Source organism: Typopeltis vanoorti, chromosome 7 (genome assembly GCF_054136105.1).
Source record: "Typopeltis vanoorti isolate ZY-2024b chromosome 7, IOZ_Tvanoo_1.0, whole genome shotgun sequence".
NCBI classification, from domain to species: domain Eukaryota; kingdom Metazoa; phylum Arthropoda; class Arachnida; order Uropygi; family Thelyphonidae; genus Typopeltis; species Typopeltis vanoorti.
Genome location: NC_143555.1, coordinates 152,310,348 through 152,327,903, shown reverse-complemented (window position 1 = coordinate 152,327,903; position 17,556 = coordinate 152,310,348). Strand labels below are relative to the sequence as shown.

The following is a 17,556-nucleotide window of genomic DNA, read 5'->3' as shown; positions in this document are numbered from 1 at the left end:
GCAGGAGTATCAAAGAGATGGGAACTTATGTGGAATTATAATGCAGGTGATTATAATAGTCTTAGATGTCAACTTCGGGAAGTTTCATGGAGGGAGGAATTGGAAGGCCGGGATATCATTAGTGCGTGGGAAATTGTGAAAGAATATTTGTTAGCAGCAATGGTAAGTTGTATACCACGAGTCAAGAAGAGAACACAATTTGGAGTAAAGTGGATGACAAACAATATTAAACAGGAATTGAATGCGAAAAAGAGGCTATGGAAGAGATATAAGGAGACAGGTGAAGAGAAAATGCATGAAGAATATAAGATACAGGCCAGAAGAGTGACTAGTGTGGTAAGGAAAGCGAAACTAGAATATGAGAGGAGATTGGCCCTAAGATCCAAAGAAAATCCTAGGGAATTTTTTAGCTATGTGGCCAGTAGGAGGAGAAATGACTGTGGAAGAATGATATTGTGGGATAAAAATGGGAATAGAGTGACTGATGCAGAGGACATAGTGGAATTGTTTAATGATTCAACTGTTGATTTAAACATTTCATTGGAGTATTTCATCCTAGAGGAGTCAGTTTTAATGCTAGAGGGATAGGGCTGGTTTGAGGTTTAGATGTACAGGAGGAGAGTGCGTTTCAGATACTGAGTACTCTGGATGTCAGTAAAGCTTTGGGACTGGATGGTATTTCACCATGAGTTTTGAGAGAATGTGCTAGGGAACCGACAGTGCCTTTAACCTGGCTTTTCAATGAAAGTCTGGCTGCGGGAAAGGTGCCCAGGGAATGGAAGGAAGGTAAGATAGTGCCATCGCATAAGGATGGTAACAGACTGGAAGTGTCTAATTATAGGCCAGTCTGTGTGTCATCAGTAGTTGTTAAGATCTTGGAGAAAGTAGTGAGGGACTGTATACAGTATTGGGCAGATGAAGGTAATGTTATCTGTGAGAGTCAACATGGATTTGTGAAAGGGCGCTCTTGTTTTAGCAATATGCTAGCCTTTTATAATAAAGTTACAAGAACATTAGATGAGGGAAAGGCATATACTGCAATTTTCTTAGACTTAGCGAAGGCATTTGACAGGGTGCCACATGATAAGCTGATATTTAAGTTGCATCACATTGGTCTGGATGTCAGATTGGTCAACTGGATTCAGGATTGGCTGTCTGATAGGTATCAGAGAGTTGTGTATGGTGGAGCAGTTTTCAAGGAGGCAGAGGGTTACAAGTGGGGTCCCACAGGGCTCAGTACTAGGACCTATATTGTTTAACCTTTAGGGGTGTCAGTTTAATGCAGAATGTCAGCAAAATGTAAGGTCTTGAGGTTTGGGAAACATCGATGGGATACTGCATTCTCTATGGGAGGAGTTATACTGGAGGAAGTAGGGGAGACAAGAGAGCTGGGGTTGATGATTGATAGAAACCTGAAATTTAGGGGACATATTGCAAAGGTGGTGAAGGTAACACAGAGGATTGCTGCAATTATGAGAAGGACACTGACCTGCAGAGATAAAAGGGTTATCATTCCGGTGTATAAGTCTCAGATCAGACCACACTTAGACTATTGTTCTCAGATTTGGTCCCCAGGATTTGAAGGGGATAAATTAACTGTGGAAAGGATACAAAGACGGATGACAAAGATGGTTTCAGGACTGTACAAGCATAGTATGAGGATCGGCTGAGGGAATGTGGACTGCAGAGTTTGGTGGATAGAAGAAGGAGAGGTGATATGATTGAGACTTTTAAACTGTTGAGAGGTGGTTACAGGGTTGACACTGGGGAGTTCTTTCGCTTGATTGAACAGCGAGAAGGAGTGATTACAAGAGGCCATCCCTGGAAGTTACGAAAGGAAACTGTGAGCAAGAGGGTGAGGAGTGGTTTCTTTGCGTGGAGGGTGGTTGAACCGTGGAATGCATTGCCTGATGGAGTGGTGAGAGCGACAACGGTCAATGAGTTTAAAGAGTGGTATGATAGACTTTGTGTTTCTTAAGGGGGACCTCCCCTCGATGAATCTTGACAGACTTTATGTTCTTAGGAAGGACCTCCCACGAAGAGTCTTTTGACTCCATGGAGACCTGAATAATAATAATAATAATAATAATAATAATATAGATGCAGTCTGTTGCTCTTATACTGTTTCATTTGTTCCTCAAACTCGTCCCACATGTTCACAAATTGCATTCCTTTCTCTTCACACATTTCTGCTAACATTTCATTCAAGATCTTTGTTCTCTACCTGGACAACTCAAAAAATACCCTTCTTACCACATGTTGTCTTTCCCTCTCCTGATATCCAATCTCACATTCTCTATATGCCCAACCAAACCATTCATCCCAACCACTAATTCCTGTTAGATCCTGAATGAGAAAATTTTGAGAAGAAATTATTCATTCAGGATTTAACATGCAAAAACTAACAACTAAAGGAGATGCCTGCACTTCAGCAGAAAATAGAGAAAGCTTGTTTACTGTATGTGAACATACAGTAAACAAGCATGCGATGAAAGTATGTATTCCTTTGTATGTAAATTACTAAGATCTTATTGTTATTTAACCAGAGATCAAAGTGAGAATTTGTATCATAATATAGTATTTGTGTAAGGAAAATATTTAGTTCATTAAGATATTCGGTGTCTTGTAAGTCTCCAGACAATTTTTAGTAACAGTTCAAAGGTCGCGTGCTAGCCACCCAGATCGGCGTAATGCCGGGGGGGCAATAACATACGCGGAAGGTGATGCAGGCACGCTTTCCAAGAACAGCATCCTAACAGCAAAGGGAGAGAAAAGGATCAACTTGGGGGCATAAAATAAAGAGCGTCATGCGGAAAAGATGGAGAATATAAGGAGATGCACGCTATATCTCGCTCTCTTGTTCCTGGTTCCTGCTTGTGATTTTGATTGGTGGCTTGTGAGAGTCGTGCGTGGGTGTTGCGATGTAGAAAAGCGGGCCTTTTCCTGAAGATGCCTAAGAAATTTCACGCAGAGCCGTTCGTGAATTATCGGCCTTGCAGAATCATGCCAATCGCTGGATGCCCCATTGGAAAGAGTGGAGAAAGTCCCCTAAGACGCGGCAACAAATACTTTCGTATCTGGTAGCAGAATTCAAGGACAGCGCGAGCTCATCGCCTGATGCAGATGGAATAAGCAGAATGTAACCAGACCATGTGGAAGCGACATATTGTCCGGAACAGAATCAGTAATGTAGAATATTTCATTGTATGTTTCAGAATTGTTAGAGGAAGAAAAAACGTGTGCAAGCATAAAGTATGGACAAGTAATAGAGAACTTTAGTAAGAATTCCTTTTTGGAAATAACTAGTAACCTTTAGCAGAGATTATCTGGAGGCAGTTATATTATTGAATGAGACTGAACCTTATAAAAATGAAATGGGTATTACTGAGAGCTTTTAATTAAAAACCTTAAGAATGTGATATGTGTAACTTAAGAATAACTTGAGTAAAGAGATTACAGGTTATGCAATGTGATATAGCATTTTGAACTAACTTAGCGTGAACTGATTTTATTTAGCATGTACTGATTTCTTTAGCATTGAATATATGTTGCCTTTTAACTGTAAAATATTTGATTTCCCAATAAACATGTTTTATTACATATGACTGAGTTATGCCTGATTGTAAGGACAAATTACCACTTATAAAATTAGAACCTTAGCGGGAAGAATTTAGAAGTTATATAACAACAGATTACAGGTCACGACTGCAAGGTACCAGAAATCTATATAATCTAAAGAAGAGTAAAATAATGTGTGTATGCCTTAAGATTTAGGATTATTTCCCTGAGCAAGAATCTTTTTTGTTATAGGATACTGGCAGCATAATATAAATTTTGCCAGTATCTGAAGAGGAAATAACCCTAGATAGAAATAAGATAGGCTAGACAATAGAATACGTATTAGCAAATATTAAGATAATAAAGTAAGAAAAATAGTAGAAAGTAATAACGTAACACTCCTTTGCATGCTTACTTCTCATATCCAGTGTCTCAATCATCCTGTTCATTCTCCCTCCTAGGAAACATGTCTTGTGCTCCCTCTCATCTACTTTTATAATAGAATCTCCATATTCTCGAGTCATTTGCTACTTTCTCCGCTATCTTTCATTTTAATCTTTTGCACTCTTCCATTCGTATCCACCATACATTTAATTTCATTCTGTACATTGCTTCATTTCATTCCTCATCTTAATCATTTCATTTTTCAACTCTTGCAACACAGCAATCACTCCTGCTATTGCTCTTCAGTCAGACTTTCTTTTGTTTCAACAGCCATGCCAGGTCTTGCTTCGTCAGTCAGGTACACTTCCGTTTCCATAATTATACCCACCCAGTTTTCCTTTTATAATCATTTCCATATTCATAATGACATTCTCCACACTCATATTCTCATGCTCACTCTTCTTGCTATCATTCTTAGTCTTACATCCATCACTGTCTTTTGCCTTTCATCAGTTCTTAACTTTCGTTCAAATCATCACAATCCATTAATATATCACACTTTCTACAGACACTCACTCACTCTTTCTCGCTTAATCTCATCTTGTCATCTAGTGAGACCATCCTGCTTATTTAAAACCCTTTCTGCTCTAGTGATTCCAATTGGAATCACTAACTGTCTTCGCTTTTGTAGCCCATATTACATGGCAAATGATTCCAAATGGTATCGTATGTCGTAGTTCCATTCTTTTAATATAATAACAGGTATGTATTATACGTATAAATCTTATAATATCGGTTTTTATGACTTAGTAGAATAATATGCATATATTGGATTATAGAGTATAAGCTCAGAAGTTGAATATTTGCTACCAGAATATAATGATTCCATATGGAATCAGTCGGTCAGAACTCCTATCCTGAAATGCATTTTTCAGAAAAATACTTGATACTCTTGCTTTTTTAGACCTAAAGACAAAATAAATAGAAAGAAAAATTTTTTTCACTTGGAAAAAAAAAAAATTCAGGTCAGAAAGGGTTAAGGCCTGAAGTTGTTTGAAATCAAATCATGTTTTTTTCTCTAGAGCAGGATCACCATATTAGTGTCATGGGAATGTTCAAGGTCAGGTAATGTACTACAGAATTGCAGCCTTTCATGGGCAGGATTTACATAAAAAAACAAAGTGAATTTTTGCAGTTTTTTATGCACTAAAAGAGTTTGTACACATATACTGGAGAAAAGCTGTTCTTCTTCTTCTTCCTCAGGTATTTTTAATCATTGACAAATGTCAACCAGTCAAATGTTTTATGCAGGCAGAAACTCAATCATTGCATGAAGGGTTTTTCACCTTGCAAAATAGTCAGACCAGGCAGAACACATGCAATTTACAGTTTACACTGGCCTTGTAGCCAGTTTCACTACACAGATATCATCTCTCCAACTGTCAAATTTTACTGATATAATTTAGATGTCTAATAGCAGAAAAACACACCTTCACATGAAACTGCAGGAAACTAATGAAAAAAAGTGCAATTTAGTTCAACTGCTGTGTGAGTTTGTTTCATTAAGAAAAATAGGAGTCATTACTTTTCAGCATTTGCTCACATAATGATTATTTAAAATATTTTTTTTAAAGCCTCATATACACTCAAGCACAACAAATGAAATACGCATGATACCTTCTAATTATATTTACCACCTGGTACATAAAAGGACCAGGTGGCTATCCCTGTAAGGCAGATTGTTTTTTTAAATTGTAAACTGATAACTTGCCTGTTTATGTCCCCACAAAAAGTCATGGATGTGATGTTTGCTCTACGGTTTGGATTAGCGACTAGGTTGGGGGTTACCACCCTCATAACCTTCGCTATGAATTAAAATGGGGGAAAGAAGCAAAAACAGATGAGAAACTTCTAAGTAACATATTTATATTAGAAGCTATACATCCATATATAAAATTTTATATCTCCAAGTACTATAAATTAGGGTTATCCTAACAAAATAATAATAATAATCAAATGAAAAAAATACATAAATGTGAATGATATCATATGAAATTTTAAACAAATAAAAGTTGTTAGAGTGTTACATAGCATATAGAAATTAACCATTACAAACATGTAAATGAGCACAAGCCATAAAAAACAAAACAAAAGGAGTTAAATATAAGATAATACAAGATTAAACAACTTTTTTGTTTACAATTTTACAAATGAATTTAGATACAAAATGAAATATCAGGATATGGATTGCAGCACTTTTTTTTTTTTTTTTTAGATTTCAGAGTCATTTTAATATGCCTAACTTGCTATAAAGTTATGCAATAACTATTGAGACAAATTATCAACAGCTATAATCCAAAGGAATTCTCAAATAAAGACATTTACAACTACGTTTTAAAAGTATGTGAACGGTATTAACATGAATATAATATAAAAAATTAATTAAATATTAAATGAGATGGTTAAAGATATGTTAGAATATCCAATGAAAGCTCATCAACTGACCTGGTCTTCATTTAAACAACTTGGTAGTCCTCCAACAAAAACTTTATGGGGTGAATCTTGTACAACTGTGGATATAACACCTAAAAACATATCACAATTCAACAAGGATTTGGTAACATGACAGGAAACTAACTTCTTACATCAATTTTGGTATGCTCATTGATATGGACTTAAAATTTTGCAAGATGTCTCAAAAATCCTTATAAAGATAATTACTGGCATCAGATAGTGTGTGTGTGTGTGTGTGTGTATGAGAGAGAGCCAGATTCACAAAAAAAAAAAAGTATTTGAAATTGTTTTCCAGCAAATCCCATAATATAATGATAATCAGGCTTTCTCATTACTAACTTCATTAATAAACAAATCAGATATGCATTTGCTGTTGTTACAGTGCTATTGTTAATTTATTTCTGGCAAAATCTGAGAAAGCAATCCTACCTCAGGCCAGCCTTAAACCCTCCACATGGTCAATTAGATTTAAATAATTTTCCCCATTTCTTCAACATATGCCATCAAAAGATACAATTTAATACTGTACTGAGTTTGAAAGCAACACTGAACAATCAATCTCAGATATAATAATAAACAATAAAAGTATCAAGTTTTCCCATTGGAAATGGATGTAGGAGAGCTGTTTGGCATTGCAGCCAAAGCATTTAAGATTTTAATATCAGTGTATTATGCCTGTTAATCACATCTTTTCTTCTGGGCAGGTTACCTTTTCTCAGGATGAAAAACCCTGCTACCTCTGTATGATAGTAGTTAATCCACCTTCAGCTGGTAAAGTTCTTTGCATCCTAGACGGGATTTGAACCCTAGTTTTTCCAATCAAAGGATAATGTCATACCAAATTAACTAAAGAAGCTGAAGTCTGCAGGAAATCTACACATGCAGATCATTATCTTCCCACTAGATCTTTAAACCATTGTACTCAAAAGTTTGGTATTATCAGTACTTTGAAGAACAAGAATATTCTACAGTCAAATAGACAAGCTTAGGTGTTGAACATTATTTTTAACTTATTTTAACAGTTTAAACAACACAAAAAACACAGGAAAACCTCGCTTAACGCGAATTCGATATGTGCGAAAATCAGTTAGCGCGATTGAGTGAAATGATACTGATTCCTGCTTTAAGTGATTGATTAATCAGTTAACGCAATTTTTTTACATTATGCAAAATTTTACGTTACACGAAATTTTTTGTAGTGAATCTTCAGCAAGTGGAAAAGCTGGAAGTCATTAAGAGACATGAAAGTGATGCTAGTAATACAATGATTGTGCGAGACCTGGGATATAAGGAAATAAGAGCAAAGAATACAAAGAACAAGGAAAAGTTGCTACTGTTTCTTTAAGCATGCAGATCACCCGAAATAGAATCCATTTAATGATCGAGATGGAGAGAATCCTATCACTCTGGATCGAGGATTATAACTAAAAAAGAATACTTCTTAGTACAGGGAATATTCAGGCAAAATCTCTCAATATTTTTACCTCATTGAAAGAAACCAAATTTCAAGAGGAATGTGAACCTCCGAACCTGGGCAACATGCCTACGACTTTACCAACAATACTATTCTTCTTTACCTGCTGCAACAACTTCCTCAAGTTTCTATCAACATTTTTCTTCTCCCCAACTAAATCATTTGTGCCCACGATTACCACTAATTTTGATGCCAGTTATTTCCTTTTCTGCAAGACATCAGTTATTTGCTTTATTGTTCCACCAGGAAAGCATATTTTATGCACTTTAGTAATCACACTAATGATCGAGTCCCCATACACTGATATACGACTATCCTTTGATTCTTTTTTTATAACATTAACTTCCTCCTTCTCCTTGTCACCAGTCCATCTCTCCTTTAGCTGTTTAATATCATCTTCCAGATGTTTCATTTCGCTTTTCATTAACTCCTGCCAAAGCTCTTCTACTATGGCCCTAACATTTGCTCTAATCTATCCAGACATTTTTCACATATGTTAACAATTTCCTTCTTCTCATTTATTCCAAACAGTCCACAGATCGTTCACATTTTTCAGTGCATACAAATAGCAATTTTCACAACACATCCACTGTGAAAAAACAAGGCAAAGCCAGACTTTCATATAGAAGCCTTCCGTTCCGCTGAGATACGTTTCTTTATGTACGCCATATTTAGAATCTGAAGTAGTACAACAAACAAGTAGCAAAACACAATATAAACAACAAAAAAATTTCAACACCACCACCACCACTGAAAGACACTTCTATACAAACTGAAAAAAATGCAGCCACACTAAAGCCACAAAACAAAGTCACACTATACACTAATTAAAAACACTTTTTTTAATTAGTGTATAGTGTGGCACAAATCAAACACACTGTTGAAGGAATCAACTGTCCTAATTATCTATAATAAATTTAGTTTAATCCTTTATCCAAGTGTGAGCAAACAAAGTTTGCGCCTGAAAGTATCTTCAGGACTGGGGTAAGGTGGTACAACACCAGGGCAACTCGTTGCAAAGGTGGAGCAAGATACCAACACTCCTGTCTCAGTATCTCCTATAATGCAAAACACATCTCCTTGCGGATATGTCTAATGTTATGCATTAAGGGAACTTTGCTTTGCATTACGCAAACTTTGTTTGCTCACACTTGGATAAAGGATTAAACTAAATTTATTATACTCTAACCAAGTGAAAAATAAAATTTCAACATCTTTCTCTAAATCCAGAGTAAGCTACTAAAAAAGGGTGGCACACCAATTGGCAACTCCTATAGGTAGAGATGACCTGCTAATGCTTCTACCTGGTATCTCAACTTGGGCCTAGCTCCCACTGAAGAGACCTTTCTAGCCTAGCTCCCACTGATGAGACCTGTTTCCAGCGGCCCCGAGAGAAAGCTCCATGTTCCAGTCCTTCTTCAAACCTGTTCCAGCGGATTCCAGCAACAGTTTACGAGAACCGAAAAGAGAGCTCTGATTGAAGTCCTGCTACCAACAGGGTCCTGCCTTGGTAAGATTCCTTGTTCTTTTTGTGGGTTTTTTAGGCCTATACACGGCATTCCACTACTTTATAGGAATAGACTATCCTTGGAAAGTCTTCTTCCTTTCTTTCTTTAAGTAATAATGTCTTCGGTTGTACCGAGGGTAAGAACCCTCGGGTTCGAAATTGATGCTAATATTGAGAAGAGGACGTTTGCGAAGACTATAATTAACTATGTCGGGACAGACAACATTTCTGGTTTTACCCCTTACGGGGGGGGAAGGTTTCAAGTTGTATGCACTAACGTTGCAACTAGAGAAAAATTACTGAAAGGAGTCGAGTGCCAGGGAAAAATTTTTCATCCTTTTGTGGTAGGAAGTCTTTCCAAAAGTGTAAGAATAGATCGTTTCCCAATTGAATATCTCGAAGAAGACACTGACATCATCACTAACGTCTTCTCGAAATGGGGAGCCGTGCGGGATATAAAAATTGGCACGGACGCTGACTTCCCTCAATGGAAGTCATGAGAAGTCACTTTTTCTGTCATGATGAAGGCAGAAATTCCGAATTTCGTCAAAATAGGATCGGCCAGGGTAATGGTTAGCTACCCTGGCATAAAGCGACAATGCTTTAAGTGCGGTGCCCTCACGCATCTCGGGGCTCAGTGTCCGAAAATGAAATGTCGCAACTGCCTTACAACGGGCCATACATTGGAGAAATGCCAGTCGGCCTGCTTAAAATGTGGCAACAAGGACCACAAAGTGGGCACCTGTCCAAGCAGAAACCATGCCGAAAGAGTGGGAGGCACTATCACGCCCAACACTCCAACACCAGAAAACAATATGAGTGGCATGGAGCAGAACGACTTCCCAACCCTGAAGACTGCACATGAAAGGGCAGCAACAAAGAATAATACTGCCACATCGCAAATTGAAGCAACAGAGAAACCTACAGCCAAAACTGTAGAAGCAGCCAGGAAAGACTCAAAGCAGGAGGAACCAGCCAACGACCAAACCGCCACCATAGAAATTAAACAGAACCACCAGCAAGAAGGTTCTAGCACGGTAGTTGAAGAAACAACAGCAGAAGAAACAGTAGAAATGGAAACTCACAGTGAAGAAACCACACAAAAAAGGCCAGGCAGCCCTGAAGAAGGGAATGTAAAAAAACCAAAACTAGGGAGTCCGGGCGTAGTCAAAACTGGAAAAGTAACAGCAGAACCCACAAAGTACCCTTATGCAAAAGCCAATGCACCGATACTGCATCTGCTAAAAGACTTCCCCGAGGATGCGAAGGTTTTACGAAATGGAATAGAAACATTCGGGGATATCCTACTTATCCTCACAGGGAAAAATGGGCCTAAAGTGGTAAGCGCAGAGTGGAATGATATGTTTGTCGAAGACATAGACGAAATCACTCCAGAACAAATCGAAGAATTTATTGATGCAAAGGATGACGTGGGAGCAGCATTGAACAGAGGCCTAGGAATGCTAAATTACTCCCGTGGAGATAAGTTATATGATCACATCCTTAGTACCCACAACAACAGAAAGCAGGAGGATTCAAGCCCTGCCTAACACGCTGACAAGTCAGTTGACTTGTTGCATACAGCTGCCGAAGGGGAAAGAAAAAAAAAAAAAAAAAAAGGTCATTTCTTTTGTTCTCTTTCAAATTAGAATTTTTGTTTTGAAAAGGTCTTTTCCACACAGGAGGGGGTACCCTGAGAACCTGGGCTGCGAAGGCCTACATCGAGGCGGTGCAGCTCCTTGTGGGCTGCATCACCCAGGCCAGGCTCTTCCCCCGCTCTTCTGATCATTCAGTCTGAAATTCCGAAATTCACCTAATTTCTTATTTCTTTGGTTCTGTCTTACAAATTGTTATATGTACGTTTTAATGTTATTTACCAGTTTCCTTTTTCATGTGTTGCTTCTTTCATTTGTTTTTCCCTGCTTTCCTCGGGCAGTCATCTGAAGAGGTGACTGACCGAGGAAAGCTGAAAAGAACGGATGGAGGGAGATAATGTCGGAGATCTGCTTGGTGCGGGCATTTAATTCAGGCTAAGTAGATCGACTGAGGCCTCTTTTAACTATCTACTACTATCCACTCTATCTTTCTCCTCCTCTCTCACTATCAGGCTGACTCTCAGCACAACTTTTATTAAATCTAAAGAGGCCAGTGATGAAAGGCATTCGAACTCCCATTCGACCTCAATATCGACATCGGCAGAACGCAGCAGATTCCAGCGACAGTTCCCAAGGACCCCCGAGAAAGCTCCGGCCAAAGGCGGACGTCTACCTCTCAAGAAGATCCAGTTTCAATGGCCCGAAAAGAGAGCTCCATGCTCAGATTCCACAGTAGTACCCCAGCTTTGGTAAGACCTTTTTTTTTTATTGCCTGTTTTATCCGTCTATTCTGGTATCGCTTTGTTTGCGGCGAGGAATGCCCAACGTTCCTCGATTTTTCCCTCCCTTACATCCCATTTCTACAGCCAGTAGTCAGGAATTTCTGTAACCATGTTGCATTTTTTGCCTAGAACTAGGATGCTCAGTATCGAGCTCACGAAGCCCGTAGATCAGCGGGCGTTAGCGAGAGCTCTAATCGAGACAGTAGGGCCTGAAAATATATACGGTTTTATACCTTATGGGAACAATATATTTCAAATAGTGGTCAAAAACAAAACAAACAAAAAAGAAATTATTAGAGGGTTTCATTTGTTGTGGCCAAACAATCAGACCGTTTCTAGTAGGGAGCCTATGCAAAACGCTAAAAATAACCAGGTTTCCACTAGAATACCTAGAGAACGAACCTGAAGTCAAGAAATTCTTTATTCAATGGGGGGAAATTCACGAGATTAAAGCAATTGAGCACGCAGACCATAAAGGATGGAAAACAGGAGACGTTGAATTCCAGATTGAAATGAAAAAAGAAGTCCCCAACTTCGTTTTTTTGGGGGGAACGAGGGTAATGATCAACTACCCGGGTGTGAAAAGAAGGTGCTTTAGATGTAACTCAAAGGAACACCTTGGGGCAGATTGCCCTCGAATACAATGCAGAAATTGCAAAGCATCAAAACATAAAATAGAAAGCTGTACAGAACCTTGTCTGAAGTGTGGGGATCTGACCCACAAAGTGGACACATGTCCAAACAGGACACTCTCAGAAGCAATTGGAGGGACCATTATACAACCAACAACGGGCGGCGGCTAATGACGATTAGGGCTACACCCATCGGGAAGCCTGAGACAGTATCAAGGAGCGATTTTCCGGAGCTCTACCAACAGGCTGAAAAGGCAGCATCAACGGAAAACACAACCTCCACAAAAACCCAAAAGATACCCAAGGCAAGCCGCCACACACAGGATAACATCGCCAGCATCAAGGTGGCAAACCATGAAATGCGCAGGAAAGAGGAAGAAGTCACACCCAGCGCCCCAACAAAGCGCACAAGAGAAACGGAATCAAAAGAAAAGAAAAAAGCGAAACAAAGCAGCCTGATGTCATTGGAGGACGAGACAGAGTATACCCACACTACAGGTCGACGTCAAACAATAGTCACAAAAGCTCCTCGACAATGACGTAACAATGCTAGAGAGCCTACCCCCAGTAAGGGATCAACCGGCAGAACCAGAAGTCCACGAAATGGACTCTGGAGACGAAGGGGAAAGGGACTCCCCAAACAGGCTCGTCATTGACTCGGGTGCTGAATGTGCAACCAGCACCGATGAGGAACCAGAACTGGCCTGCATAGAACAACCAACAGATAACGCCCCCCCCCCCCCTCATACTAACACCAACATGGAAGTTAAAATCGCAACCTTAAACACTAATGGACTACGCAACCCCTTTGCGCAAAGCACTGTCTGGAGGCTAATGTTAACACACAAAATCAATATCCTCCTGATACAAGAAACCCATTTCTATAAGCACTGGGACGTGGACAACTTCTCAAGAAGCTATCCGGTCACCAGCTACTGGTGCTTCGGGGACGCTCACTCGCGAGGGGTGGGGATACTAATTCTCCCCCCAATCGTGGGGAGGTTATTCAACGTCCAAAAAGACGCCACAGGACGCCTAGTAATGGTGGACTGGAAGTACGGTGGCCGTACCATCCGACTTGCTGCAGTTTACGCCCCGAACAATCCATACCACAGAATTGGTCTCTTCTCTGCCCTTGAAAACTATCTCCTGGGAGCAGAACACCTAATAGTTGCAGGAGACTGGAACTGTGTGGAAGACACAGGTCTAGACAAAATCGGTGGGAATGTAAACACCGGAACTGGCGGCATTGACGCTTTAAAACGATGCTGTATAAATTTTGATCTCATCGATATCTGGAGGCGGAATAACCCCTCCAAAGTAGAAACCGCGGCCAGATAGCGACAAGACTAGACAGGGTGTACGTGTCCCAAAACCTAGAACAATATGTTCAGAGGATACGTCACACCGCAGTGCATAACTTGACAACCGACCACAAGATGGTCATACTCAAAATCACGCTCCTAGAGGTTATGGAAACAGCCAGAGGTCCTTGGAGGCTTCCTCCCACCTTTCCCAGTCTTTTTAGCGACCAGCTACAGAACCTCTGTGACAGATGGACAAACACCAACTAGGACTGGGAAAACTGGCTGAGCTTCAAGTGGCAGGCTAGGGAACTGTTCCAAAAATGCAGGTGCGTAAGGGCCTACCAACAACGCAAACGGCTGAGGGATCTCTACAGGGAACTCGGCTGGTACCGGACAAACGAACGGAGCGGAGTTCCCTGCGGACATCTTATCAGGGAAATAGAAATAGAGCTGCAGCAAGAGTGGCAGAGTAGTCGAGGACCTCGATTTTCGAACGAGACTCTATCTCAGAAATTTGGAAACACCTTCCGCCGCATTATACAACCAACAACGGGCGGCGGCTAATGACGAGAAAACGATTTACCAGATCGAAGAGAAAGGCCAGATTCTACACTCAACCCACGAAATACTCCGTCACTTTCATCAGCAGTATATCGGCATCTTCTCTGACCAGCAGGGCACAGATGACTTCAGTGAGTGGGACGCAACACGTTTTCCCGATCATCTTAGTGCCCTGCATGACATGCCAATAACTGCAGCCGAAATAAAGGCTATGTGCAAAACGATGAAAACAAAGAAGACCCCAGGGCCAGACGGACTGGGTATAGAATTCTATAGATCTATCTGGGAATTTGCAGTGGCAGCATTAATAAACATCTTTAACGAATTCTTCACTTCGGGAAACATCCCCGAGGAATTCGTTAAGAGCTATACCATATTTATCCCCAAGAAAGACCGAGATCGGACTTTGTCGAATAACTGGCGTCCAATCTCCTTAACTAATTTAGACTATAAGATCTTTGCAAAAATTATCTGCACACGCCTTAAGGGCGGTATCGAAAATATAATAACAAGCTCACAGGTCTACGGGATCCCCGGTAGATCTATGGAACTCAATCTCTTCTTGTTAAGAGACTTGATCAGACTGGCTAAGGGAAAAAAATACCCCCTGGCACTTCTCTCCACTAACCTGGAGAAAGCGTTTGACAGCGTCAACCACAGGTACTTGCAGAACATCCTCCAAAAAACAGGCATGGGCCCGAGACTTCGGCGTACAATTAAAAACATGTACGCAGAAGCCACGACCCAACTATCTATTAATAGGTTTCTGACAGAACCAATCCGCATAAAGAGAAGGGTTAGGCAAGGCTGCCCGCTAAGCCCCCTCCTCTTCTCCCTAGTATTAGAACCCCTAATCAAAAGAATTGATAACACCCCCGCAATTAATGGTATTCCACTGCCCCAAGTCTCCAGACAATGCAAAATAGTAGCATATGCGGACGATGTAGTGGCCACACTCAGAGATTCTGAGTCCATCTATATCTATCTGCACATGCTGCAAAAGTTCAGCATAGTCAGTGGTCTTCGCGTTAATGCACAAGAAACTAAAATCAAAAGTTTAGGAAATTTCCATAGCACTGGACTTCCCTACGGTTTAACGCTACAGACACAGCCCCTAACAATACTAGGCGTGCCTTTTTTAGACACCCTAGCACTACCAATCCAAAAATTGCAGGAGACAAGCAGGGACAGGATAAGGCTGTTCAAACCAACCTTTTTCTCCTTTTATGGCCGAGCGACAGTAATAAGAACAATCGTCACCCCAATGCTGATGCACACTGTCACAAGAAAATAAATTATCAAAAGAACTCATTGATTTCTTCTGGAATGGGAGAAAACACGAAGTAAAGAAAGAATACCTACAACTCAAACAGGAAGAAGGGGGTTACGCTCTGCCCGATCACAAAAGCTTTCTACAAGCAAACACGTTCAAAACCATACGGAAGGCCTTAAACTCCAACCACATTTCTGGCCTGCTAATTAGATACTTTATAGGACTTTTCCCCCCCCCCCCCTCTTTGGGATCATGGACTATGCTGGACCCCGCTCAAGGGGGGGGGGTGCCCAAGTGGTACCGTACATTAGTTAAATCGATCACAACACTCAGAGACAGAGGAATAGCAATCCTCACACACAAACCCAAAGCAGTATACTGGGATTTCTTCCAACTTTCCAGGCGTGATACACCCAATCTCAGGACAAATAATGAAATTCTCTTCAGAAATATCAAAAACAGCTGGGGACAGCCTTTTCATCGAGATCTAGCCTGGAGAATAGCCTACGGGCGGCTCCCGGTGAAACAGGTGAAATCCCAGTATGTACCTAGCCCGTGCGACCCCTTCTGCGATGTCTGCCGGGACGTGGAAACGGTGGACATCGCAGAAGGGGTCGCACGGGCTTCACAAATTTTAAATTTGTGAATCAATACTACAAACCACCGACAATATGCTTTTATATACAGGGACGCATCAAGCCCTGTATATCTCTTTAGAACCCACAAAACCCAACACCCCCCCTAGGAAAAAGAATAACCACTCTGTCTTCCCTAGCTACAAAGCTTTCGCTGGCACAGTTTCTTTTACTCCAAATAAGGGGGGTAGAGCTGAGAACCCAGTCTGCGAAGGTTTACAGCGAGCGGCATCGCCCAGGACAGTCTCTACCCCATTCTAAGTCCCAATGGTACCAGGTCTATAAGTCCCTGTTCATTTCAACTCACCAGACCTTAAGTCCTCTTATTTTATTATTTGAATTTTTTTAAATTTAAATAATAAAATTTATATTTTAAATGTATTCAAAAAAAAAAAAAAAATCCTTTTTTTTTATTTTTTCTCTCCGGACCTTAAGTTCGACCTCTATGATCAATTCATATATTTAGCCCGGACCATAAGTCCTCAGTTTCTCAATAACAGCAGTAAAATTTAATTACCTGGAATACAAATAAGGATATTATATTTAGTAACACAAAAAGATCCTCTAAGTAAATTATTAATTTGGATAAAATCATATGCGAACCCTAGACAAAAGTCTATGTTTAACCTTTTTTTTTTCTGAACAGATAAATGGAGATTATGTGTTACAGACCAATCAGCCTAATACGGCTAAAGAGGTTGACTGAGGCCTCTTTTACCTCCTACTATCCTACTCTATCTTACATCATACTCCTCTCTTACTGTCTGCTGACCCTCAGCACGCTTTATTCTCCAAAGGCCAATGATGAGAGACATGAACTCCCATTCTACCTCAATAAAGGTCGAAACTAGTCTGGGTAGTGGCCCTTCCCTTAATGCATAACATTAGACATATCCGCAAGGAGATGTGTTTTGCATTATAGGAGATCCTGAGACAGGAGTGTTGGTATCTTGCTCCACCTTTGCAACGATTTGCCTGGTGTTGTACCACCTTACCCCAGTCCTGAAGATACTTTCAGGCGCAAACTTTGTTTGCTCACACTTGGATAAAGGATTAAATTAAATTTATTATACTTTAACCAAGTGAAAAATAAACTTTCAACATCTTTCTCTAAATCCAGAGTAAGCTATTAAAAAAGGGTGGCACACCAATTGGCAACTCCTATAGGTAGAGATGACCTGCTAATGCTTCTGCCTGGTATCTCAACTTGGGCCTGGCTCCAACTGAAGAGACCTCAATAAAGGTCGAAACTAGTCAATGCATAACATTAGACTCTCAACTTGGGCCTGGCTCCCACTGAAGAGACCTCAATAAAGGTCGAAACTAGTCAATGC

At 40.3% G+C, this 17,556-nt stretch overlaps 1 protein-coding gene across 1 annotated transcript in view; it reads right to left on the bottom strand.

Moving 5' to 3' along the window:
• The window catches only part of LOC150105213 (splicing factor U2AF 50 kDa subunit-like), a 432,010-nt gene that overhangs the window by 77,613 nt on the left and 336,841 nt on the right, over positions 1-17,556 (bottom strand). Inside the window, exon 8 of the mRNA XM_090395532.1 lies at positions 6,448-6,527. Coding sequence (XP_090251658.1) covers positions 6,448-6,527 — 80 coding nt within the window. The remainder of the gene's footprint in view (positions 1-6,447; positions 6,528-17,556) is intronic.